The following is a 27,475-nucleotide window of genomic DNA, read 5'->3' as shown; positions in this document are numbered from 1 at the left end:
CTCCTGGATTCCCTATGACATCAGCGGAGACTCTGGGCTGCTGATGGGACAGGGACTGTGTCTCAGAACCCCTACGCTGAGGCGTGATAACACAGAATATCTGAAACAGAGTTAGTCATGGGGAGTCGAGGGCTTGGGTTTGCCACATCCAAGGGAAGTGACAAGTGACAACAGAGATGAAGGAGGGAGGAGGGTTAGGCCCAGTGTGATAGCCTGAGACAATAGGTGACTGACAGCCTGAGACATCAAGGGATCTGGGCCTCATTCTGTAATGGAGAAGGAGCTACTGAAGAGTCCCATGGGGACAAAGACCCACTAGCTCAAGGTGAGAAAGGGGGCTAGCGGCAGCATGGGGGACCAGCAAGGAGAACACAAAAATAACCCAGATGGTCTACAGATTCAACATGGTCCCTATCAGAATCCCAGCTGGCCTCTTTGCAGAAACTGATGACAAATTGATTCCAAACTTCATACGGAAAAGCAAGTGGTCTAGAATGGCCAACACCATCTCGACAAAGAAGAAAGAGATGGAGGACTCACACTTTCTGATGTCAAACCTGCTACAGTCATCAAGCCAGTGTGGTCCTGGCATAAGCAGAGGCGTGTAGGTCAACGGGACAGAGCTGAGTCCAGAAATAAATCCACACGGCTACCATCAGCTGGGTCAACAAGGGTGCCAGGACCATTCGAGGGGGCAAGGAACAGTCTCTTCAACAAATGGTGCTGAGACAACTGGATCTCTACATGCAAAAGAATGAAGCTGGACCCCTACCTCACACCAAATACAAAGAGTATCTGCAAGTGGATCAAAGGCCTAAATGTAAAAGCTGAAACTATAAAACTCTTAGAAGAAAACAGAGTGCTACATTTTTGTGACCTTGGATTTGGCAATAGGTTCTTAATATGGCACCAAAAGCAAGAACAACAATAAGAAAGAACAGATAAACTGGACATGACCAAAATTAAAAACTTTTGTGCTTCGAAGGACACCATCAACAAAGTGAAATGACAACCCACAGAAAGTATCTGCAAGTCATATGACTGATAAGGAACTTCTAGAAACAATAAAAAACTCTTAAAAATCAGTTATGAAAAGACAACCCAATTTAAAAATACACAAGGGATCTGAATTGATTTTTCTCCAAAGAAGATATACAAATAGCTAATCGGCACACAGAAAGATGCCCGGCATCATTAGGACAGCACTGACGATATGCAAATCAAAACCACAGTGAGGGACCATTCCACACCCACTAGGATGTCTGTGACAGAACATGGGAAATAACAGGTGTTAGGGAGGAACCAAAGACACTGGAACCCTCACACTGCTCGTGGGAATGTGAAACGGTTCAGCCACTTTGGAAAACAGTCTGGCGGCTCCTCAACAGGTTAAACATAGAGTTGCCGTATGACCTGGCAAGTTTGCTCTTAAGTATACACCAAGAGAAATGCAAACAGGTGTTCACACAAAAATCTGCACATGGATTTTTTTTCAGCAGCATTATTCACAATAGCCAAAAAGTAGAAAAACCCAAATATCTGACATCTGATGAATGGATGAATAAAAAGTGGCCCATGCATACAACGGAACAGTATTCAGACACGAAAAGGAATGCGACACCAACACATGCGACAATACGGACAACCCTTGTCAAGGTGACACGCAGCGGAGTGAGAGAAGCCAGACACAAGAGGCCATGGGTTGTGTGATCCCCTTTACGTGAAATGTCCAGAATAGAAAAATTCACAGACACAGAAAGCAGACTGGTGGTTGCCAGGGGCTGGGGGCTGGGGGGTAGGCAGGGATGGGGAATGAGTGCTGATGGTGATGGGGACCCACTTTGGGGTGGTGGAAATGTTCTGGAACTAGACAGAAGTGATGGTTAAGCAAACAGTGAATATGCTAAAAAACCACTGAATTATGCACTTTAAAATAGTAAATTTTATGTTATGTGAATTATATACATACAGTCATCCCCTGGTATCAGTGGAGGATTGGTACCATGATCCAAGGATGCCCAAGCCCCTCTCATAAAAGGGCACAGTATGTGCACACAACCTGCACACACCCTCCTGTATGCTCTGAGTCCTGTCTGGATTACTTTTTGTTTTTTTTTTTTGAGACAGAGTCTCGCTCTGTTGCCCGGTTAGAGTGCCATGGCGTCAGCCTAGCTCACAGCAACCTCCAACTCCTGGGCTCAAGTGATCCTCCTGCCTCAGCCTCCTGAGTAGTTAGGACTACAGGCATGCGCCACCATGCCCGGCTAACTTTTTCTATATATTTTTAGTTGTCCGGTTAATTTCTTTCTACTTTTTAGTAGAGACAGGGTCTCGCTCTTGCTCAGGCTGGTCTCAAACTCCTGACCTTGAGTGATCCTGCCGCCTCGGCCTCCCAGAGTGCTAGGATTACAGGTGTGAGCCACCTTGCCCGGCCCTGTCTTGATTACTTATAATATCTAACACGCTATAAAGGCTATATCAATAGTTGTTATACTATATTGTTTTATTAATTTGGATTATTTTTATTGTTTATTTTTATTTTTAGAGTAATTTTGATCTGCAGTTGGTTGAATCTGTGGATACGGAACCTGTGGATATGGAGGGCCAAATGTCTCAATTTAAAAAAAAGAAAAGCTGCTGCCTATGGTTACAGGCAACTTTATTATTTTTATTTCTTTTAACTTTTTATTTTCTTTCACAAACATTTATCCCATATAGTAGGTTCTAGGCAACTTTACAAGATTCACTTGGGCCGGGCATGGTGGCTCACACCTGTAATGCTAGCACTCTGGGAGCCTGAGGTGGGTGGATCATTTGAGCTCAGGAGTTTGAGACCAGCCTGAGCAACAGCAAGACCCCATCTCTACTAAAAAAACATATAGAAAGAAATTAGCTTGGCAACTAAAAAAAAAAAAAAAAAAAATATATATATATATATATATATATAAATAAAATTAGCCAGGCATGGTGGCGCATGCCTGTAGTCCCAGCTACTCAGGAGGCTGAGGCAGGAGGATTGCCGAGCCCAGGAGTTGGAGGTTGCTGTGAGCTAGGCTGATGCCACGGCACTCTAGCTCTGTCTCAAAAAAAAAAAAAAAAAAAAAAAAGAAGAAAGATTCACTTGGAAGCCCCCAAGAGTTCACGCTTCTGTCCAGTGCAGACCCTGGCCCCTCCCTGCCAAACGCTGAGGGGAGTTTTCTCACACTGCATTTAACACAAAGCCGATGGAACCAAAATGAGCAATGTCCTTACCTGTACTTCATTGGTTTTCTGTCTGATTGCCTCTTCCTTTTCTCTAATGTCTTGTTCCAGTGAGTACTTCTCTCTGAATGTTGAAAAATATTTCATGAAAACACAGGGTGAAGAGGAACTCTCCACTCTGACTTCTAAAGACCCGATTCTGCTCAGCCACACAGAAACCCGCCCATGTCGACCCTTCTCTGCGGTGGCAGAAGGCTAAGAACGATGCCCAAGACCATTTGCCCTAGGTAATCTCCCCTCTGACTGCAAGCAGGACCTGGGACCAGAGCCAGCACCTTGACCTCAACCTTAAGAGACCCCCCCAATGGAGAGCCTAGTCGAGCCCCCCCAGACTTCTGCACCACGGAACCGCGAGCTAATGCTTTTGTCTTGTTTTGAAGCCACTACATTTCGGGTGATTTGTTACATGGCTAGAAAACCAACACACTCTCTCCCTCCTCCACTGACTCCCTCCCTGAATACTGAGCACAGGGGACCTGGGGGCACGCCATGAGGCACTGCGCCCTGTCTGCAGGGAGCCCACGGGCCGGCGGGGAGACAGAGGGAGTCAGTGAGAGAATGTCCTAAATGACAGGAAAAGGAAGGCAAAGCCGGGCTGGGGGAGCCAAGGCAAGAAGTTGGAGTGATGCAGAGGTGGGAGGTCCACCGGGCTCGCAGCGGGACGTGGCAGTGAGGTGCTGCCCCCAGCTCCTGCCTGGCAGGAGGCCGTGTGCACGTGGCCGCTGTGCACGCCAGTGCTCGCTGGGGCTCAGCAGTCTGTCTCCCAGGTGTACACCAGCTCCCTCCCTCTTGCTCTCCTGTTATGAACTGAACATTTGTTCCCCCAAATTCCTATTTTCAATCCTCACCCTGAGTGAGATGGCATGAGGAGGTGGGGCCTTTGGGAGGGGACGAGGTCATGAGGGTGGAGCCCTCGTGAATGGCTTTAGTGCCCTTATATAATGGACCCCAGGAACTCTCTCTGCTCCTCCTGAAATGTGAGGATGCCAATCAGGAAACGGGCCCGTGCTAGGCACAGGATCTGCTGGTACCCGGATCTTGGACTTCCAGCTTCCAAAACCATGAGAAATGTCTGTTCTTTAAGCTACTCAGTCTGTGGTGGTCTGTTACAGCAGCCTGGATGGACTAGGACACTCTGGTGCCCAAAGGGGCTGTCTCAGGGGCAGGAATGTTATGTGTCCAACAAATCCTGCCTCGTGCCCGGGGACCCAGCACTTGCATGACAGTAAGGCCCTCTTTGGGACATTCAGCCAGACATGCACAACTACAGTCATTGAAATATCCATTTCCACAAGCCTAGAAACTAACAACACGATGTCGTCTTTAAACTCAACCCGTTACAGCTGTATGGAACCAGCCCACACTCCACAAATCCAAGGGACACTCTCAAAGCCACCTGCTCAAGGGCTGCTGCAGGCTCCAGCCTCCTGCTAACAGGTACTCTGCACACACCTGGCTGTCACCTTCCTAGGGCTGAGACTACTCTGGCCTGACTCAGACCCCAGTGTCCCTTCTGCGACCTCTACCCTCGCCTTACAGGGGCTCCCTCCATCCTGGTCCTTCCAGTCCTGATTCTCAGGCCTGCCTGGGCTCTGGGACACTGGGCCTCCAACCTACAGACCCCGTCCGCCCTGTCGGGTTGCACGTGCTCATCTCTGGTTTGGAAAACACAGCCGCAGGGAGCTGGGACAGAACAGGAACTGTCCACGGGCTGAGCGTGAAGCGGGGAGTCTGCGCTGGGGAGGCTGAGGGTTTGTAACCAGCCCCCATCCCGACCCCTTCCGAGACCTAACCCGCCTTTCTCATCAGGGCTCTGCTGACCGCACAAAGCCAAGTGTGGAGGGACTGGCAGAACGCTGCACCTGTCACAGTGACACCCGAGGAGCCTCCAACTATGGGTGGGATCCGGCCCTGTCTGGGAAAGCAACCACCTCTTTGCATTTTCAGGTAAGAAAAGGACCCCTTTCCCACGGAGGGCAGAGCACCTTTGGGGCCTTCGGCACAGTGCCCCCACATCACAAGCATCCACCCTGCCCCAGCATTAACTGGAAAGAGGATTTCTCTCTTGAGGCCCCAGAGGGGGATACAGGAAGTGACTGTATTTCTTTATGCTGCACTCCAAAAGCGCAGACAGCCCGTTCAAAGCCTTCATTCACATGTGAGGAAACGGAGGCAGCGGCCACAGGGAGCGGTGCCAGAGACCTGGAGGTGAGGCCCTTTCCCGCAGTTTAGCTTTCAGGTCCTCAGCCAGCTGCCTCACCTGCCACCGATAGCAAGGCCTTCCCGGCGCCGGGGAGAGGCTGGTGTGCGACCACACAGCCGCCACAGGCCCTGGCCCACCACGACTCACAGCAAGACGTTATTCTTCAAGCCCCTTCAGCCAATTTAGGAACTCGGAAGAATCTGCGTCCCTTCCTTTTTCCTGAATAAACTTGTGATAATCAAATTTCCACTGCAGTCTCTGCCGTTTCCAGAAACTACCTAGGTGGGAGCTCACGTGAGATTCGGACGCTGAAGGGAAAGAGCTGTTTCCGACGTACCTTTGCAACTGAGCAATCTCCTGACTGATGTCATCCAGCTCCTTCACGCCAGTGAACTCCCCCGAGCCAAGAGCACTCGAACTGTCCTGGAACCAGATTCAGACGTGAGATCCCGGATCAGCAAACGGACATCCCCCGACAGCAAGCACTACCAGGTCTCAGGCCCAGGGATGCAATTTTCTCTTTAGTTCACAGGTGGTGAAAGTGCCGCTGCCAGGCTGGGGCACTACCTGGGCGGCCGGGCCACACTCCCGGGGACCAGGGGTAGGGGGGGTGGGGGGGAAGGCAGGGACCTCGCGGAGGCGCCCGCTGGACTGTGGGGCTCGCGTGGGCCACCGGCGCCACCTGGTGGCGGGCAGCGGGCAGGGACGCGAACGCGACCGGGCCGCCGGCTACTCACCGGGACGGGAGTGCCTCTCTCCGAGGGCGGCACCATGTCCGGCGAGAGGACTTGAGGGGGGTCGATGCCTTTACTGACCTTCTGCTGAATGAAATACATAGCTAACGCGAATTGGTCTTTGCTTAACTTCCCCGTTTGCCTCGTATCGGCCAGGGCCCTGGGAGAGACGTGGGACGCTAATTACACATCGCAGGCCGGGATTCCAACCGCGCAACCAACACGAGTCATCCAACCCGTGCTTTTGAAAAAAATGACCATGACACACATGATGGCAGGATGTGGTGGCAAGCCCCAACTCCTCTTCCACATAACATCCCAACCCTGGCAAGCAGTCCTGGGGTGCCCAAACTCCCAGCACCCCCAACCCAAGGAGGGACATCAGGGGCAGCGGGGGGCTGGGGGGAGGTCCTGGCTGGCTGCAGAACCAAGCCCTTTCCCATGGGCCGAGGAGCCACCCCCTGGGAGACCTCGCTAGCCACAGAGAGAGGTGGTTTGGTTTATCGACTCTGTGACAGACCAGCCATTCCTGTGCAAACGGAACTACTCAGCCTGTTCCTGCAGCTCTGGGTTACCTGAATGGCCTAGGCCACGGGTTTTCAGCAGGGACAACAGCAGCAATTTGGGTTGTCACGATGATGAGGGAGGAAGCAAACAGCCTCTCTCTCCCCGTTGGGCACTGAATGTTGCATCTCCCCAAACTCCCATGTTAAAATGCTCACCCCCATGGGATGATACTAGAAGATGGGGACTTTGGGAGGTGATCAGGTCATGAGGGTGGAGCCCTGTGCATGGGATCAGTGCCCTTATAAAAGAGACCCTGGAGAGCTCTCTCTGATCCTTCTGCCAGGTGAGGACACAGGGAAGGTGGCCCTCATCAGTCACAATCTGCCGGTACCTTAATCTTAGACTTCCAACCTCCAGAACTGTAAGAAACATGTGGCTTAAGCCACCCTGTCATGGCAGCCTGATGGATTAAGACAATCCTCTTGTGCCCAAAAGGGGCTGCCGCAGGGGCATGGCTGCATTACAAAGGACACCCCCCACAGCTAACCATCCCCTGCCCACGTGGCTCTCTGATGTCTTCAAAGACAGGGCAAGGCGGCCTGTGAACAGCAGCATACAGTGGTCCCGCAGAGCTTGGATAGGAAGCACCCCAATACTTGAGGTAAGTGGGGAGCCGGCCACAGAGCCAGGGAAGGCACACGCAGCAAGGATGCAGCCTCCGTGCCTGTGAAAACTGCCTTCCTTCACTCTCGCCACCCTCTCGACGAGGGATCTCCTTTCCTACCTCACGTGCAGTTACTGCAGAAGCCATGACATGGTCTTCTCCTTTCGAGCGAAGGAGAGCCGGCAATGTTCTAACTGTCAGGCCCAAAAGCTGGCCGTGAACAGACACGGGGAATGACCAGATCACTCAGAATATGACTGATAAAGATGTTTTGGGGGGGTTTGTTTGAGACAGGGTCTCACTCTGTTGTCCAGGCTGGAGCAGTGGTGGGATCACAGCTCACTGTAACCTCGAACTCTTGGGCTCCGTGATCCTTCTGCCTCAGTCTCCCAAGTAGCTGGGACTACAGGCGCATGCCATCATACCCGGCTAATTTTTTTGTTTTTTATAGAGATGGGGGTCTCACTATGTTGCCCAGGCTGGTCTTGAACTCCTGGCCTCAAGCAACCCTCCTACCTTGGCCTCCCAAAGAGCTGGGATTACAGACTTGAGTCACCTCACCCAGCCAAGGCTGTTTTTAAAATGCCTCTGTTATCACCCACAGTTTGAGGCCAAAGGCCACTGTCTCTCCCCAGTCTGGCTGCGGAAGGCCTGTGGCCTGCCCTTCGGCTGCTGCTGCCTCTCCTCACTGGCCCTTCTCTGCTCCTGCTGCCTCTCAAGGAGCCTGGGCTCCGAGGCTCACATGCCGGGGGTTTCAAGAGAGAGAGGACCCTTGCTCTGCTGGCGTCCACCACGCCGACTGGTAAGGTAACAGCCATCGTGGGGGCAAAGCCGCGCCCTCATGTTCCCCTGCAATCCCCCTTGGAGCATTATCTCCACTTGCGCCCCTGCCACCTGCAGACAAATGCAGACCGTTGCTCTAACTCTCCTCGGGGTTATTTACTCTAGAGCTCGTTCCCTCCCTCTTTGCTCCCCACATGGAATGGCTTCCGTGTTCCCTCTTTTGATCCCTGTAATTTGTGATTTCCTTGTGTCATTTACATGCCATTACATCATGGATGGACTGCAGTCTGCCTTATAATTACTTTCCCTGCACTGCCCCTTTACACGGCACTCAAGGCGTCACGGCACTCTCTTAGAACTGCACGTGCAAACTCTCCTCACGATTCCATTTTGGGATCACAAAGGGGCCACTCATTGTATTGGTTTCCAAAACGGAACACTAGATCCAAAGGGGTCGAGAACCACTGTCCCTGGCCAGTCGGAGGCAGGTGGCTCAGCCATTACGGTGACGACTCTGGGAGGCTGGTTTCTCAGGCCTGGGCTCTCCCCTCACACTGCGGAACCGCACGGTGTGGACAGCACCTGCAAATTATTACTGAGGACGGGCGTTGCCCCCGAGCCACTAAGTAACGTGCTAAATTTCACTGCTCTACCCGGAGGGATTCATCTGTCAAGAATTATATGGAAATTCTCTCCTTTTTATAACTCTCAAGTGAATCTCTCTCTAACGTCCCAGCACTCTGTGGAACAAGCTCAAAAGTGACTTCACCACTGGCCTGTTACAGAAGGAATGGCCCCCCAACCTGTGACGTCGGCTCTGTCTGGCCCTGGAGGGAAGCAAGGGTGAGGCTGGCTCCTGGACTGGGCCCTGAGGTACAGACCAGGTCTCCCTGCTGTTTATTGTCCCGCCAGAGCCGAGGCACTGGCTTAACAGAGCAGGGGACCCCTGGGACAGGCGGCCACAACCCAGACTGCTCAGAGGACTCTGCTGGGGCCTTTCAGGCCCCGCTGCAGCTGTGACAAAGGCCAGGCCTCCTGCAGGAACCAGCATCACCATCAGCAGCAAGAACTGGCCCACTGTGCAAGCAGACGGCCTGAGAGCTCTCACAGGGGCCCAACAGGGCCCCTCCTGCTGGAAGATGGTGAACTGACCTGTACAGAGGATGAGGTTGGAGCCTGTACGCTTGCACCTTATCAGCCGGGCAGAATAAATGAGGCCAGGTACAGGCTGGGGAGGGGCCCTCACCACCATCCTCCACGCATCCTCTCCCACAGGTCCCCTGGAGCCACCCACAGCCACAACTGTCCTCACCATATGTGTGCTATCAGCCCGGGCAGAATAAATGAGGCCAGGTACAGGCTGGGGAGGGGCCCTCACCACCATCCTCCACGCATCCTCTCCCACAGGTCCCCTGGAGCCACCCACAGCCACAACTGTCCTCACCATATGTGTGCTAGAAGGTTCTGGGTGAGGCCTGAGTGCATGAAGATCTCCTTCACCTCCTGGCCACTGACATAGCCGTCCAGGTCCAAGTCTGTCTTCAGGAATATCTCGTCGAATCGCATCTTGTCCGCCACTGGCACCACCCAGTTCGCTGTTGGCTGAAATGGTTTTTTTTAAAAAACAGTTAATCTGGAAGCTCTTTATGACCTACAAACGCACACTTTTTGATGGCATGACAATCCAAGCGCTTTCCCGTGCATTTGGCACCAAATTCTTCTCACAGTTCCATAAGCCAAGAGTGCAGACGGGTCCCCTGGTCTGTAGGTGGGGAAACTGAGGCTGAGAGAGGTTGACGCAGGCTCGATCAAGCTCCCCCAGCGGCCAGTCTGCACCTCTTTCCAGCCCATCACCTTGCTCTCCTGTGCTTAGAGGAAGGTCAAGAGCCAGCATCCATCCACCACCAGCCCTTCCATTCCGCCACCTGGGGCGCCAAGAGAGGCCGGTGATCTTCCAGGAGAGGACTCCAAGCACGCCAGAACGGACCCTCCCGAGCACCCATTACGGAAAGGACTGTCTCCTGAGGCCACCCCACATGCCAGCCTCCCTGGTCTTGGGCTGCTCTGCCGACAAAGGCTTCTCTGCAGGCTGCCAGGTGCTCTTGGTGCCCAGGGTTCCAGGTCTTACAGACCATCCTTCTTTGTCCCTGACCCCACCCCCTGAGACAACAAAGATCGGCCCTGAGGTGTCAGCACACACATGTCACTGACAGGTAACAAGTGAGACCCCACCACCCAAGAGGACCACCCCCCCCCAGGGGTCCGCTCCTGCAGATAGAACCAAGAGCCTAGTGCCGCATGAAGTCCATGGCCTCAGGGATGGGCCACCTGCTGCGTGTGTGGCCTCTCTCACCACCTGCTCTCATTTTGCTTAACAGAGGTGAGTGCCATCGTGGGTCACTCAGGGCCCAGCCACCCCCTGGTTCAGAGGATCGAAGCCCTTGGGCACCCAGGAGCAGGTCCCTTCATGGCTGACTCTGGCTGTGTCCCCTCGGGCCTTTGACACGCTCATCACACCAAGGTTCACAGTGTCTCCGTCCTGGATTCTAGAGATACTTTTCATCACCTAGGTTTTTTTGTTTTTTTAAATAATTAATATGTATAGAAGTCTCTCCTTTTAAACAATCTTGTAACAATAGCAACAAGAATAAAAACGTAACTGAGGCCAGGCAGGGTGGCTTGAGTCCAGGAGTCTGAGGCTGCTGTGAGCTGTGACTGACGCCACTGCACTCCAGCCCGCGCTCCAAAACAAGACTCTGTCTCAAAAACAAACAAAAAACCCTAAGTGAATCGATCTGGATGATGAGGGAGTTGGGGGAGAAAGGAAGCAGAAACTTGGGCTCGAGGGACTGTCCCTCTACAGCGTAGCGACTGATCAGAAAAGCCCACACCACTCCCTACCCTCAAGGAACTGCCACGATGCCCGAGTTTTCCACTTAAGAGTCGTTCCTTTCGGTTAGGAAAGGATTTCTCAAAGAGCGTTGACAACCCAAGGATGTTAATAAGCAGTAAGGAAGAGAAGGGATTCCTGGTGGAGACCGGCAGTTGTAAGGCTGGGTGACCTGCACCTGCCAGTGAGCGTGGCCCTACTGACTACCGTGACAATAAGACACATCTCCCCTACCCTGGCTTTTGCTACTAAGAACTCCTGGCAAGAGCTCTGTGGACACCCACTGCTAGGCCATCTCGAGCAGGTACTACGTGGCCCAGCTTTGGCCCCCTCTCTGACCCCACCCCACCGCCAGGTGGGCTCACCCTGCCCTCACCTCCTTCCTGTTTCTAAAACACACTGAGGGCTCCCACATTAGAGCCTGGGCAAGGGCTGGTCCCCTGATGGCTTTTTATAACTCAGGGTCCAGCTCGGGTGTGACCTCATCGGTGGCCTTCCTGCTGGCCCATCTGGAGGGGCACGCCCCCTACCCACCGCTGGCACTTCCAGACCAGTCTCTGTGGTGCTTGCTCGCGGCTGTCTGCTTATCGCCTGTCTTCCTGGGAGAGCAGGAGCCTGTCACGCGGGCACTGGGATTCCCCTAGGGCCCCCAGGATGTGCCAGGGCATGGGGTGGGCATGGTAAAGATGCCTGAGCTGGGCTGTCTGGATGCCGGGCTTGTTAATAGCCAGCCACATGAAACTCCCCAAGTGGAGGAACACCTGCAGGTCCTGCCTCCCCCTGGGACAGAGTCCCCTCAGATCGCCTATTTCAAACTCTAGGGTACGATGCTGTGTCCTGCAAACTACTTGGAAATGGGGCCCCTGGAGTCGAATACTTAACTTCGCAAATACAGCATGTGCAAGAGAAACACTGTCTGTTTATACCTTTTTCATTTTCATTACCCACAGCCTGTCTGAAGCTGTGTGGTGACACTGGTGGCCGCCTTCTTGACATGACCACTCACTCACTGCTGTGCTTTGAAACCACAAATGAGGCAGGACACGAAGCATGATTCCAGATGTGACTCTTGGTCACTTTCTCACATGTTTTAGACAATCTTAAAAACTCCCTTTTCTAAGGCCCGTTGTGATGCTGCATTTGCCAAAACAAGAAAGACCTTTTTTGGCCGGGCGTGGTGGCTCAGGCCTGTAATCCCAGCACCCTGGAAGGCTGAGGTGGGAGGATCGCTCGAGGTCAGGAGTTCAAGACCAGCCTGAGCAAGAGCAAGACCCCGTCTCTACTAAAAATAGAAAGAAATTATTTGGCCAACTAAAATATATATAGAAAAAATTAGCCGGGCATGGTGGCGCATGCCTGTAGTCCCAGCTATTCGGGAGGCTGAGGCAGGAGGATCGCTTGAGCCCAGGAGTTTGAGGTTGCTGTGAGCTAGGCTGACGCCATAGCACTCTAGCCCGGGTGACAGAGAGAGACTCTGTCTCAAAAAAAAAAAAAAAATCTTTTTTGATACGTGGGATGTGGTCGTGGGGAGGAACAGAGCAGCCAGGTGTCTTCCCAACATGATGCAGATGCCTCCCTCACTCACCTGACCATTTGACACACAGTTACTGAGCACCTCCTAAGTACCAGAGATCATTCTAGATGCTGAGGGCATAACCAAGAACTCTGCTCTCATGAAGCAGAGGAGTGTGGACGTGGACGACACGTAATTGACCCCACAACAGGCCAGGCCAGAACCACCCAGAGGCCCTCGGCTGGGGCAGAGCTGGGAGGAGGGAGCCCCGAGGAGTGTGCTGGTGTGTGCAAGTTGGGCTCACATGCAAGTGAATAATAAAGTCCATTCCGAATCCCTGCAATTAATATTTTTAAAAGACATTTAATCACAAACTTGACCTTTCTTGGGCCACATGTTAAGCAATCCCGAGAACCGTCGTGCTGCAGGCTGAGAGGTGGCCAAACGCTGAGGCCGCGTACCTGTGCTTGCTTGATGCTGTGTTTGGGGGACAAGCTGCCGGTGCTATTGAGGCTGCTGACGCTGCCGTGGGACGGTGTGGAGCGGAGGCTGTCTTTTGGCGGGGGGCTGGCAGGCAGGACAGGGACGGCACCAGGGAACACAGTCTTCTTTCTCTTGGAGAGCGGGATGAGGGACGGGGGCAGGACGGAGGGCACGGGCTCCTTTTCGAGGGCTCGGTACACCAAGTGCATGGCCTGCGAGTGCAAACGAGAATGGACGGTGATGAGGGGGCGAGGCCGGGGGCCACCAGGAGCAAGAGAAGGCAGAGGGTGGCCCTTTCCGGGACTGCGGTGACACAACAAAGACTCCTGGGAGGATGCCAAGTGACCAGAGTAAAAGTAATCTTTTTTGATGAGTTATCTTCCGATGTGTAACTTTCCAAGACACTTGTTTAATTATTACATGACACTAAAATGAACACAAAAATAATTCAACCAAGCCAGATTCCATGAGTGTCCCTTCACTGCTCAGGAGGGCCACCAGCTCCAGGGCTGACAACTTCCGAAGTGCTGAAGCGTGGACGTCTAGAGACACCTTGAGGAGCTGCTTGTGCTTCAAGATACCCAGCTACTCAGGAGGCTGAGGCAGGAGGATCACGTGAGCCCTGGAGTTCAAGGCCAGCCTGGGCAACACAACAAGACCTCATCTCCAATCAATCAATCAATCCCATATTCAAGGGATGCAGAAAATGCCGCCCAAGGGCATGCTATGTGGAGGATGGGAGGCTCCCCCGTCCCAGGCTCCCCTGTCCCTGGTGGGAAAAACAAACTTGGTCTAAAACAAGGACTTAAAAAGTCCATTTTAAAATCTAACGAACACCAAAGTCACAGCCCTCCTCCCTTCAAAAGAGCTTTTAACTTGCTATCTGCATAGAGAACAGATCAAAAACGTAGATAAAATGTATGGTCACTTCCAAGCAACACAATGTTAAATCCAGCTAGTGACAAAAAGAAATGCAAAATGACACAATTCCAAGACCCACTTACAGACTGACATATATCTTGACTGAAATGATGAGAAAGGATCAAAAGAAAACAAAGGGAACTCAGGGTGAGGCAGGTCCCCGGGCACCCGAGCACATGCTGGGCCGGTCACCCCATTGCTGGGGTCCCTCCCCAAGGGCCACTCAATCAAGTGCGATCAGAAAAAATATAAAAAATACATGATGAGGGGCTGGGAGGAGGAGGTGATAGGAGTTAGCGTTTAATGGGGGCAGAGATTCGGTTGGGGAGGGTAAGAAAGTTCTGGAGAGGGTTGGGAGTGATGGTTGCACAATGCTATGAGTGTGCTTAACGCCCCTGAGCTGTATATTTGGAAATGGTTAAGATGGTGAGTTTTGTTTTTTGTTTTTTTTTTTGAGACAGAGTCTCACTCTGTTGCCAGGGCTAGAGTGCCATGGCATCAGCCTAGCTCACAGCAACTTCAAACTCCTGGGCTCAAGTGATCCTCCTGCCTCAGCCTCCCGAGTAGCTGGGACTACAGGCATGCACCACCATGCCCGGCTAATTTTTTCTGTAAATTTTTAGTTGTCCAGCCAATTTCTTTCTATTTTTTTAGTAGAGACGGGGTCTCGCTCTTGCTCAGGCTGGTCTCAAACTCCTGACCTCAAACGATCCGCCCACCTCGGCCTCCCAGAGTGCTAGGATTACAGGCGTGAGCCACCGCCCCCAGCCAAGATGGTGAGTTGTATGTATATTTTACCACCAAATAATAAATCATTAATGACAGCCAGTGAAAATAACAGGATGACCAGAGAAGCCTGGAAAACACTCAAGGTGGAAAGATAGAACCACGCTCACCTGTGCCGGAAAGGAACACAACTGAGTGCTGTGGGGTGTGTGGGGTTAATGAGGGGAAAAGTAAGAGACACTTGTCATTTAACCTAGATATTTCAAATTTCAAAGGCTTTACACACACATAAAGTAAGGTAATCATACATTCCCTTCATGTGTACATTCTAAATCACATTTTAAAGGTGTTTGAAATCCCTAGGACAGAAGATGCATCTTGGTATACTGTTGTATTTCATGGTTTTTCTACTACTTAGAAATTCCCAGATAATTCACGGGGCGGTTGGACATTTGTTTTTTGCTTTGGTTGAACTCAATTACTAATTATTAAAGCATCAAAGGGCTACTTTATTCTACTTTGTTTGAGACTCAACAGAATGAGGAGAGTGATTAAATCCCATTACCGGCAGAGAAAGTCCAAAGATGGGAGGGAAGGAGGTGGAGGAAAAGAAGGATGAGGAAGAGGAGGGGAGCCGCTGTCGTTCGAATGTCTGTGCCCCTCCAAAACTCACGTTGAAACGTAATCCCCGGTGCAACAGCATTAAGAAGTGGGGTATTGGCCGGGCACGGTGGCTCACGCCTGTAATCCTAGCACTCTGGGAGGCCGAGGTGGGCGGATCGTTTGAGCTCAGGAGTTCGAGACCAGCCTGAGCAAGAGCGAGACCCCATCTCTACTAAAAATAGAAAGAAATTATATGGACAGCTAAAAATATATATAGAAAAAATTAGCCGGGCATGGTGGTGCATGCCTGTAGTCCCAGCTACTCGGGAGGCTGAGACAGGAGGATTGCTTGAGCTCAGGAGTTTGAGGTTGCTGTGAGCTAGGCTGACGCCACGGCACTCACTCTAGCCTGGGCAAGAGTGAGACTCTGTCTCAAAAAAAAAAAAAAAAAAAAAAAAAAAAAAGAAGTGGGGTATTAAGGGAGGTGGCTAGGCCATGAGGGCTCGACCCTCGGGGATGGGACTGGTGCCTTATAAAAGGGCTTGAGGGAGTCCGTCACTCCCTTTTTGCCTTCCTGCCACATAAGGACGATCATCCCCTCTGGAGGATGTCACAAGAGGTGTTACCCTGGAAGCAGAGATTAAGCCCTAACCAGACATCGAATCTGCTGGGGCCTCGATCTTGGACGTCCCTGCCTCCGGAACTGTGAGCAACAAATTTCTGTTGTTTACAACTTACCTGGGCTCAGGTACTTTATTATGACAGCAGGAATGGACTAAGACCAGTGTGGTGAGCTGGGCCCAGGGGGAGGAAGGCAGGCTCGGGGGAAGTCAGCCCAGCCCACCCAGCTGCAGGGGTACGAAGGCACCCACGGGCCAGGAGAGCCCTGCCCTCCACACAGATCCCCTGCTGTACCGGAGGAAGAGGACAGGGACACCTGGACCTTGACACAGGCAGACGTCCATGGCTGGGGGGTACGGCCCTACACATAGCTACTTCCCAGCTCTGTCTGCGGAGCGGGCCTGTGAGCAGTGGCACCCAGCAGCCACAAGCACACCCAGCACCTGGAGCCTGGTCTCTAATCCCATTCCCCACTAACAGGACCCAGGGCTCCCTGGGGAGACAGCAGAAGGCAGGGCTGGGACGAGAAACGCACAGGGGGACCCAGGAGCATCTCCTTGGGCCAAAGGTAAACAAGTGCTCAGATGGGGAGGAACGAAAGGACCAAAGGGGCCAGCTGGCAGGAGTGCTCACAGGTGACACTCAATCATGTCAGGAAGGATTACAAACAGTGGAACTGAGGATCCAGCCACGAAGCCACACTGATGTAAATCAACTCCTTACTGTAGAAGGCCAACTAATAAATGTGCAAGCAATGCTGGAATTAGAATAGAATGTCCCCACGTGGCAGCCACCATCATCATAGTGAACTTGGGGGAGAGTCATCGGCAGCTGCTAGGACTGGCAGGTCAGAGGCCCCACCCCCCGACGGGCTGAGCACAGAAAGGGAAAGAGAGACTGTAGGGAGAAACCCGGCAGCCTCCACCTTGACCCAGCGATGAAGGGCAACGTGGCGGGAAGACACATGGCGACATCATCTTCCCACGGGGGTGGCATTCCTGCCCCACAAGAGTGCACGACCTGGGTCATTGGAAGTGGCAGCCAACCCCACACCTAGGGACACTCCACAACTGCTGGCCTGTGTGCTTGGAGATGTCCACACCATGAAGGCAGCTGGAGGAGCTGCTCGAGGTTAGACAAAGTAAAAGTCACAGAACAATGGAATGTCACCCTCTTTTGCCACAGGGACATTTGGGGACAACTGGTATACCCTTCAATTAGATAATAAATAATACAATCATAGATATACTAATATAGAACATAAGATATACAGGAGATAATAAAAATGTCATAAATGAGCAGACATCATGCCAATTTCCTGATTCTGAATTGGACAACAGTTATTTAAGGGAAGTTCTTGTTTTTAGGAAACACATGCCGAAGTACTTTGGGGTGAAGAGATATCGTGTCTGCAACTCAACTCCAAAACGGTTCAAAGGAAAAATCTGAGAGAGAGACAGAGAGAGAGAGAAAGCAAATGTGGTACACAGTGACACTGGGGAATTTGGGTGAAAGGTATCCAACTCGGAAATGCTTGGGACAACAAGTGTTTCGGATTTTTTTCGAATTTTTTTTTTTTTTTTTTTTTTTGAGACAGAGTCTCACTCTGTTGCCCAGGCTAGAGTGAGTGCCGTGGCGTTAGCCTAGCTCACAGCAACCTCAAACTCCTGAGCTCAAGTGATCCTCCTGTCTCAGCCTCCCGAGTAGCTGGGACTACAGGCATGCACCACCATGCCCGGCTAATTTTTTCTATATATATTTTTAGCTGTCCATATAATTTCTTTCTATTTTTAGTAGAGATGGGGTCTCGCTCTTGCTCAGGCTGGTCTCGAACTCCTGAGCTCAAACGATCCGCCCACCTCGGCCTCCCAGAGTGCTAGGATTACAGGCGTGAGCCACCGCGCCCGGCCAAATTTTTGAATCTATACATTACACGCACGGGCTAATGTGAAATCCCTAACCCAAAATCTGAAATCCTCCAGTGAACATTTCCTCTGAGTGTCACGTCAATGCTCAAACAGCTTCAGATTTTGGAGCATTTCGGATGTCAGATTTTCATACTGGGATACTCAACCTGTGTGGCAACTTTTGTATATATTTGGAATTGTGTCAAAATAAACACTTTAAAACACATTAAAGAAGAAAAACAACTGAATCCAGAAAGCCCTGTGTGAGCTGCACACTGCCTTCCTCAGCAGGGTGGGGAAGAGACACAGCGGGGCCTACCACAGCAAACTCGTCCCGGTCCAAGTGTCCGTCCTTGTCGATGTCACTGAGGTCCCAGACCTGTAAGGGCGACACCAAGGCAGGTTGTTAGGGCAGGAAAGGCCCATGTGAGAGCCAGCCTCACCCACCTGAACTCGGATTCTGAGTCCGTGATGCGCACTGGGGTCCGGACAAGGCGATCGACGTGCACTTTAGAAGCAGCCTGTGGGTTCTCTGAGAAACCATCACCTGCTGAAGCACTGCCAATCCCAGATCCACAGACTGCCAGACGTCATGATCATGATCGTGCCCAGAGCTGCACATTAAACTGGCCTGGTTTTTTTCTTTAATGTCTTACAAAGAGATCTTAGACAGAAAAGACAGCTTTGATTTGGGCACAGGTGTTGCCCTGAACATAAGCCCTGCACACTCGCTCCTGCAAAGCCAGCCCCCACCCTGCATTCAGGGCTGCGCAGCGCTGCAGGCGAGGGTCTAAGGCAGGGCTGTGGGTCTCGTCCCCTCTCCCTGGCCGCAGATGGTGAGATGGGTGCCAAGGAACGTGGCAGGCTGCTCGCTGCCCTGCAGACGAGGTGGACAGGCGTGGGTTCTAGGCTGTGTCGGGGGCCAAAGCAAGGTGCTAGCTTCCCAGCCCAAGGCAGCCTTCCCGGACCAGCAGGCCTGCCTGACCTGGACAACATGGGGCGTCTCTCTGTGACACTCCACATGTCAGCATCACCCCTCCCCAGTCAGCCACTAGGACCTTAGCCCATGGAGGTTTCTTATATCGGGTCCTCTCCACCTCTGCTCCTGTGCACGTGACTCAGGCCTCACCCGCTCCACACAGGCAAGAGCCTCCAGCTGGCCCCCCTGCCACCACAGGGACTGCTCCAGAGTGCACACCTGTCCCTATCCCACACTTCCCCTTGGCCTGGTAGATGGAGCCCTGTCGCCTGGCTGCTACTGAGCCCATGGCTGCTACTGAGTCCCTATACCACAGCCTAGCCTCCTTGGGCTCCACCTGGACCCCTGGGGACTGTGTGAGGATTCCAACAGGCTTTTCTGGCTCCAGTCTTCCCCCAGCCCAGGGCTTCCCCACCGCAGCACTACTGACCCTTGGGGCTGAACTGTTCTCTGGGGTGGGGCGTCTTGTGCACTTGTAGGGTGCTGAGCAGCATCCCTGGTCTTGGCCCACCAGATGCCAGCAGCACCCAACCCAGATGCAACAACCAAAAGTGTCCCCAGTCATTGTCCAACATCCCCTGGGGGACAGAAGTGTCCAAGGAGAACTCCAGCCCTAACCAGCATGCCAGACTGCCTTGGGCCTCTGTGCCTTCACTCAAGCTGTCATATGCCCAGACTTCTGCCCAAGTTCCCCTCAGGCAGAGGGTGTGGCCAGGGGTACCACTTCTAGGAGGCCTTCCCTCCGTGCCCTGCTCACCGACCTCAGGTGGGTCAGGGCCCATCTCCCACCATCCTCAGTGGACCAAGCCATGATACCCAGAATGCACAATGCACATCTGACCCTGCCCCACCCTGCTGACAACAGGACCTCATCCCTTCTATGCCCTTCAATCAATGGGTAACCCACGCAACTTCCTGACCACCCTGAAGGCCCGTTTCTCCATCTGGAAAATAGGAGGGGGGTGGTACCGTCCATACTGGGTAGCTGTGAGTGCTGGAGGTATTCATTTGTGCAGAGAGAGCATCAGAGCCGGGCCTGCACATACTAAGCCCTCATTAATGAGTATTAGCATCTCAGCCATTACTTATTTGACCTCCTTGACTGTATCTAATTTCATCCCCATTTTCCCAGCACTCAGCACAAGGCCCGGTCCAGCGCAGACTCTGAAAATTGCTTGCTGAATGAAAGAAGAGATGTATGATGTGTGGGTGCCTAGATGCACAGGTGAGTGACTGCAGGGGTGCATGGATAAACAAGTGCACAGGTACATGGGTGCAAAGATGCATGCATGCACAGATGCATGGATGAATGCGTGCGCAGATGCAGGGACGAGTGAACGCCTCAGGCGTGTGCATGCACAGGTGCACCTACGGTTTGGATGGTGGAGGGAGGGGCAGATGAGAAGCGACCCCGGTACCACAAGACCTGGAGCCGGAGCAGAAGGTCGGCAGAACATGTCTTTCCTAGCTGCGGCTCCCTTTCTAATAAAGCGCATTCCACCACTGTCAGTCTCTGTTTTGTTCACGATTTGGCTCTACAACGGTCTGCCATTTTACATCCAACTGTCAGGTATTTTGCAAGGACTGCCAAATAAACGCACACGCTGCACAAGAAAGGGCCACCGCACCCTGCTGCGATAAGAACTCATGCCTTGTAAAGCCTGTTGGTGATCAGCCTGGGTGCCCACCACAGGGCTCCGTCTACACCAGGCCACGGCTGACGTGAGGATGGAGGCATTTGAGCAATCCCCTTTCGCAGCTGACCCATTTCAAAATAAAGCATCAAGATGGGCTCTACCAGGCACACCCAAACTAGGCCAGTCTCTGTGACCATGCCTTGTAGATTTTAAGGTGATATTCAACATCAATATTATTAGGTGAGTCAGGGTTGGCCTAAATTTTTGCCTTTCCCCAAGGTTCTGCCAAAGGTCAGGAGCCAGACCCACAGGTGGCACACGTGGGGCCGGGGATGGCAAGAGCCACACGTGGACCTCCCACCTAGGTCCTCCTGCCCCACGAAGGTCCCTCCCACCTCCACCTGCCCCATTGAAGCGATCCCATCCACATAGACCTCAACTACCCTCTATAAGTCCAGACAGAGAACTCTCCAGAACACAGCCAGCCATGTGGAACGTGGATTTGTGCACAAAGCAAACCCACGGCGCCACCATTCAGACCTCACTGAGAGTGAAAACGGGCCCGGCGTGGTGGCTCACGCCTGTAATCCTAGCACTCTGGGAGGCCGAGGGGGGAGGATTGCTCAAGATCAGGAGTTCGAGACCAGCCTGAGAAAGAGCGAGACCCCATTTTCTACTAAAAATAGAAAGAAAATTAGCTGGACAACTAAAAATATATAGAAAAAATTAGCTGGGCATGGTGGCGCATGTCTGTAGTCCCAGCTACTGGGGAGGCTGAGGTAGAAGGATTGCTTGAGCCCAGGAGTTTGAGGTTGCTGTGAGCTGGGCTGACGCCACGGCACTCTAGCCTGGGCAACAGAGTGAGACTCTGTCTCAAAAAAAAAAAAAAAAAAAGAGAGAGAGAGTGAAAATAGTCTGGAATAGAGAGTTGTATCTAAAATATTTACAGTCAGATAGAAAGAATAAGTTCCTTTTAAAGGCAGGGTACAAAAGAAAAAAAAAACAGGCAGAATAAGTTCTAGTGTTTGATAGCACAACAGGGCAAGTCTAGTTCATGATAACTTATTATATCTTTCAAAAATAGCTAGAAGAGAAGATATGGAATGTTCCCATCACAGAGAAATGAGAACTGTTTGAAGTGATGGATATTCTAATTACTCTGATTTGATCATTATATATCGTATGCATGTATCAAAATATCAATGTACCCCGTAAATAAGTACAACTATTATATATCTAAAAAAATAAAAATAAGAAATAAAATAGGCCAGGCGCGGTGGCTCACGCCTGTAATCCTAGCACTCTGGGAGGCCAAGGCGGGTGGATTGTTTGAGCTCAGGAGTTCGAGACTCTGTATCTACTAAAAATAGAAAGAAATTATATGGACAGCCAAAAATATATATAGAAAAATTAGCCAGGCATGGTGGCGCATGCCTGTAGTCCCAACTACTCGGGAGGCTGAGGCGGGAGGATCTCTTGAGCCCAGGAGTTTGAGGTTGCTGTGAGCTAGGATGATGCCACTGCACTCTATCCCGGGCAACAGAGTGAGACTCTGTCTCAAAAAAAAAATAAATAAATAAAATAAAGTTGACTCTTGAACAACATAGGTTTGAACTGTGTGGGTCTACTTCTACTTGGATTTTTTCAACCAAACAAGAATCAAAAATACAGTATTTGAGGGATACAAAACCCGAGTATACAGATGGCAACTTTTCATAAGTGTAGGGGCCAGCTTCAGGACTCGAGTATACATGGATTTTGGTATACGAGGGGGGTCCTAGAACCAATCCCCCAAGTATACCAAGGGATGACTACACTTATATTTAATAGGAACAAAATTGAGTCTTTTTTTTAAAAAAAGGGAATGCACAAAATTTTTTAGACTTGCAGCAGAGTTGAAAGTACCTTTCCCTTGAGCTTTATAGGAAGAAAAAAAAAAGCAATTAACAACAGAAAAGAGCCAGGCATGGTGGCTCACACCTGTAATGCCAGCACTTTGGGAGGCTGAGGCAGCAGGATCACTGGAGTCCAGGAGTTCAAGACCAGCCTGAACAAGAGTGAGACCCCATCTCTACAAAAAAATTAGCCAGGCATGTTGGTGAGTGCCTGTAGTCCCAGCTACTTGGGAAGCTGAGGCAGGGGGATCCCTTGAGCCCAGTGTTGGAGGTTGCAGTGAGCTAAGATTGCACCTGTGACAAAACAATGCACTCCAGCCTGGGCGACACAGTCAGACCCCATCTCAAAAAAAAAAGAAAGAAAGAAAAAATATAGACACACCTCCTACACTCAGCACAATGGAAAAGGGGCAAGTCCAGATCAGGGGGCTTAAGGCTGAGCTCTGCTTGTCCCCGGGTCCTGTGCAGCAATTTCACTTCTGAGTCACCTTCCCATCTATGAAACGGAAGGACTCTAGCACCTTCCCCATGGGCTGGGGGAGCACCTGGGAGCAAATCTGGGAAGCCCTGAGCCAGCCTAACTGTAGCAAGTGCCACACACATGAGGGCCTGTGAAGCCCCTGATGACACCGGGTTATGCACAGAGCAAGAACCTTGTTAAGTGTCCCTGGGTGGGAGAACGGTGCTGACCAAACACAGAAGCAGTGTAGAATGCGAAAGAACCAAACCCACGGCTCACTTACCCTGCCCAGGACATCAAGAGGTAGTTTTGAGTTCATGAGGACTGGCTTGACTTTGTCTCCAGAGAGCAAACCATTGATGGGTAAGAGGCTTTCGAAAATCCCATCAAATTTTGCCTTTTCTTCCACCTAGTTGGAAATAAAAAGTCTGGGTGAGTGAAAGAGTGTACCTGTGTGAGTGTCCAAATCAAGCTCTGACCCAGAGCCAGGTGAAAACAGCCGTGCACCCACCATCACCCGGGGCTAAAAGCATGAGACGGTCTTAGAACAGCCTCAGCCCCTTGCGCTGCCCAAGTAAATGTATGCCTTGAAGGAAACGGCTGTCTGGCAAGCTCAAATCCGGGAGGGCCTGGCCCAGGTCTTGCTCTCTGCCTGAGCGGGGCAGGGGCCTCAGCAGTGGGGCGGTATCTCTGCAGGGAGACAAAGATCATTCCCGCCAACCTCGGAGGAGCTCACTAGTTCCAGAAAGATGAAAGTGTGAATGAGTGTTAGTGATGAGCAAATAATTATCAGAAGAAGAAAGAAAGGAAGGAAGGGAGGGAGGGAGGGAGGGAGGGAGGAAAGAAAGGAAGGAAGGAAGGTAGGTAGGCAGGTCAGTCCTCATGAACAGAAGGAAGATCTTGGCAGATTTACGATGCAGAGCAGCAGCCACTGCCATTCTGAAAGATAAAACGCAGGCAGGATGCAAAAGGAGCCATCAGTACGAAGGCCTGGGCAGTGGCTTCCAGTCCACCCTCCAACAGAAATGAGGCCCACAGCGAACGGGGAGTGGAACCGAGAGAGAGCAGACGTCTCTTCACCAGCCTGGCCGCGCGCTGGAGCTCCTGGGAGCACTAAGAAAACACCCTCAGCAAGAATCCACCAACAGATGGACGGATAAACAAAATGCAGCATATCCGTATGATGAGGTATTATTCAGCCATAAAATGGAATGAAGTTCTGACACCACAACATGCTATGGGCCTCACGGACATTACGCCAAGTGAAATAAGCTAGACACAGAAAGGCAAGCACTGTACGAGTCCACTCACATGAGGTTCCTAGAGTAGGCAAATCCCTAGAGACAGGAAGTAGAATGGTGGGTGCCAGGGGCTGGGGGAGGGAGATGGGGACTTCGTGTTTAATGGGGACAGAGTTTCAGTTTGGGAAGATAAGAAAGTTCTGGAGATGGGTGGTGGCAACTGTTGCACAACGTGAAGGTACTTGTCATTACTGAACCGTATGCTTAGAAATGGTTAAGATGACAAAATTTATGTGACGTATATTTTGCCACAGTAAAACATTTAAAATTTTTAAAAAGAGAGGAAAAAAAAAGACGGTGCCCTCGATAACACAAACGAGAGCTCCCGCAGACACTGCACACATTAGGGGCTGTTAAGCGCTGAGAGGCCGAACGGTCCAGGCCTGCCTGGGGTGCCTGGGATTCTCCCCATCCACCGGGCTCGCTGACTCAGCGCTCTGAGAGGCGCAGGAACATTCACAATGGAAACGAGCACTTGGCAGTTCAGGCTGGGCTTTTTCACTGTGTCCATGAACGAGACATGGAATCTCTCTTTAGAACGGCCCACCCCAGTCACAGCACCTGGTCCCTCGCTCCCTGGCTCCTCTCTGCGAGGCCTGGCGGGCCCCTCGCCCCAGCCCTTCCAGTGCGGCCTGAGCACAACTCCCACTGGAAGAGAGAGTAACACTTTAAGGAATGCGATCTCATGGGTCCCATTGCCCATGACAAAGCAGCTCTCTTTCAAAGTCAGCATCCTGCTGCTGGACGACCCAGAAATCCTTCAGTACTGTGACAGTCGCCAGCAAAGTGCTCCACAGGGACTCGACTGCACAACTCCGTGGTCACGTGAAACCTCCTCGTGCCCCAACCTTTCCAAGAAGGGAACAAACCAACTCTGTGAACACAGGACAAATGTGCTTGGGGCAGGGGAAAGCTTGTCTTTATTTTACAGCAGGAGTGTTATTAATGTTAGCATTTAAACCACACAAAAGTAAGAAAACGTGACAATCCTCTGAAAGAAAAGGGATGGTGAGGAGGCCTCACGTTATCTGGGGGACTGTGTCCATGTCCCACGCTCACTTCCTTTAGGAGGAATTCTGTGCTCACGAGAAGACAGCCCTCATTTTTTTCCTTTCTGGAAGCAATAATGCATCTTTCTAGCCACAACATCCTCTGTCTTAAAAATAACACTTTAAGTGCTAGGAGAAGCTTTCCACATGGCGATGAGAGCATCAGGAAGAATCAGAACACGTGGCTGGAAATAAGGGAGAAAGCAAGGAACACATTTGGAGGTCTGGGTGCTGTGCTTGCAAGTTGTCACAATTTCCTTTTCTATTCTCATCAGCCAACACAAGCAGCAAAAACCATAGTATGTGACCCGACAGTGCAAGACTTAAACTGCAGGCTTTTAAGAACTCAACTCCCATAACTTAGCTAGTTGTCCCAGTTGACAATTCCCAATTACAGGGAAGGGCCACAGCCTTTTCAAAACATTTCCCTTTGAAAAGGTATTTCATCCAAATTCTATGGCAATTCACGCACTGAGACAGAATAGATGATATAAACGTCTGAATCATCCTATAAAACGTCTTGAATGGTATCACACAACACCAGGACAATGCCAAGGGAAGCCAAGGAGCTGTCCCTGTTCACTTACCCTCACGGCCCAGTGGGCCTCTGCAGAAGGTGGCGTGACCATCAGAGGGCTGCTGGTGTCATGCTGAGAAGAGAGAGAAACATTTCTTTGTGGCCGGCACAGAATTAAATTACAGAAGGATGGGTGTGCTGACAAGGACGCACATTTCAAAGTGCTTTTCAAAAGGGTAAAGACCTCAGAAAGTTACTCCCAGAATTATCATACGGCCCTGCAATTCCACTCCTAGTATAGACTCAAAAGAATTAAAAACAGGTGTTCAAAAAATTCCTCATGCATGAATACTCATAGCCAAAAGGCAGAAGCGACTCAAATGTCATCGGCGGATGAACGGATAAAGCAGAGGTCCACCTGTACGATGGATTATCAGCCACAGAAAGGAATGCAGCGCTGACACCTGCTACAACATGGATGAACCTCAAAAACATGACACTGAGTAAAAGAAGCTGGACACAAAAGGCCACGGTGTATGATTCCATTGATATGAAATGTCCAGAACAGGTAAATCTATACACAGAAATCAGATTAGTGACTGCCAGGGCCTGGGAGAGGAGTGATTACGTAATGGGGATGGAGTCTCCTTTTGGGGTGATGGAAATGGTCTGCAGCTACATAAAGGCGATGGTACATCAAAGTGATAGTACACTGCAAACGTACCAAATGTCATTACAACTGTTCACTTTAAAATTGTTATTTTATACTATGAATTTCACCTCAGTAACAAAAAGAGGGAAGGGGACAGAAAACACTGAGATACACACACACACACACACACACACAGGCATTAGAAGAATGTGAACGGGAAGGATTTGGACACTCACGAACTTAGGCGGTGGCATGTTCAAGTTCAGATTGCTCAAGGTAACTTCATGGCCACTCTGTGCACAGGCCACCAGTCTCAGTGCAACATAGAAACCCTGCAAATCCAAAACAGCGTTGGCCTCGTGGTAAACATCACCAGGGCGGTGAGGGCAGGAAGGGAGCTGTCTCCAGTAGCAGCTTCAGGACAAGAGGGTCTCACTTCAACAGTGGAGACTGTGCAAAAGCCACTTAGAGAGTAGGGTGAACTGGACTCACCCTAGGGAGATCCTTTAAATGAATACGCTAAACTGGATTTATCCCACTGCACGTGGAATGCTGTACGATTTCAGATCAATGTATTTTTCCAAAAATAATGAGCTCCCAACTTTTAGGAAATGCTAGATTATATAAAGTAGCAGAGTTAATACGTTTAAGGTGACAAATGATGGACCAATTATGTGTTGACTTTTTTAAAAAGCAGTGAAATACACACAGTTGCCCGGGAATTTACATCTGAGGTTCCCGTGATCCCCTGCTCCCCCCAGCAGCCTGACAGGACTCCACCTCCTCCTACCCAGGGACAGAGAACCTGAACGTGGCTGTCAGGTGCCTCCACCCCTCCCCGCCCACCTCCCAACCCAGAACCTGCCACCCCACAGGCTTAGCGGACTTTCAAGATTTTTCTCAATGAATCAACTGGCCTAAGAACATGGATGGTTTTAAGGATATAAACACAGTTACAGCTTTAAAATTGTTTTCAAAGAGATACGCGCTAGATCAGCCTTTCTCAGGCTGATGTCCACAGAAACCCTTGTAGCGTGCAGAGGGTGATACAGGGGTGTTGAGAAAAGGAGATGTAAGTTAAGTTTAGGGGAACTGCAATAGGCAAAGTTAACAGGTTTCTTCTCCATAAGGATTCTGAGAACCTTTCCCACGCACACACGCGTCACGAA

The 27,475-nt window shown here is 51.1% G+C and overlaps 1 protein-coding gene across 4 annotated transcripts in view; it reads right to left on the bottom strand.

The window, feature by feature from the left end:
- The window catches only part of EPS15L1 (epidermal growth factor receptor pathway substrate 15 like 1), a 99,414-nt gene that overhangs the window by 46,533 nt on the left and 25,406 nt on the right, over positions 1 to 27,475 (bottom strand). For all 4 annotated transcript variants that reach the window (XR_011234398.1, XM_069477231.1, XM_069477232.1 and 1 more), the window contains exons 5-13: positions 26,543 to 26,638; positions 25,725 to 25,787; positions 23,071 to 23,196; positions 18,136 to 18,195; positions 13,017 to 13,250; positions 9,597 to 9,754; positions 6,202 to 6,358; positions 5,802 to 5,887; positions 3,253 to 3,325 (exon numbers count right to left, since the gene is read on the bottom strand). Coding sequence is in view for 3 of the 4 variants with exons in the window: in XM_069477231.1 (XP_069333332.1) it covers positions 3,253 to 3,325; positions 5,802 to 5,887; positions 6,202 to 6,358; positions 9,597 to 9,754; positions 13,017 to 13,250; positions 18,136 to 18,195; positions 23,071 to 23,196; positions 25,725 to 25,787; positions 26,543 to 26,638 (1,053 nt within the window). In the remaining variant the exon portion in view is untranslated. The remainder of the gene's footprint in view (positions 1 to 3,252; positions 3,326 to 5,801; positions 5,888 to 6,201; positions 6,359 to 9,596; positions 9,755 to 13,016; positions 13,251 to 18,135; positions 18,196 to 23,070; positions 23,197 to 25,724; positions 25,788 to 26,542; positions 26,639 to 27,475) is intronic.

Source organism: Eulemur rufifrons, chromosome 2, assembly GCF_041146395.1.
Source record: "Eulemur rufifrons isolate Redbay chromosome 2, OSU_ERuf_1, whole genome shotgun sequence".
NCBI classification, from domain to species: Eukaryota; Metazoa; Chordata; class Mammalia; order Primates; family Lemuridae; genus Eulemur; species Eulemur rufifrons.
The sequence above is the reverse complement of the archived record's forward strand: the minus strand, read 5'-3'. Positions and strand labels throughout refer to the sequence as shown.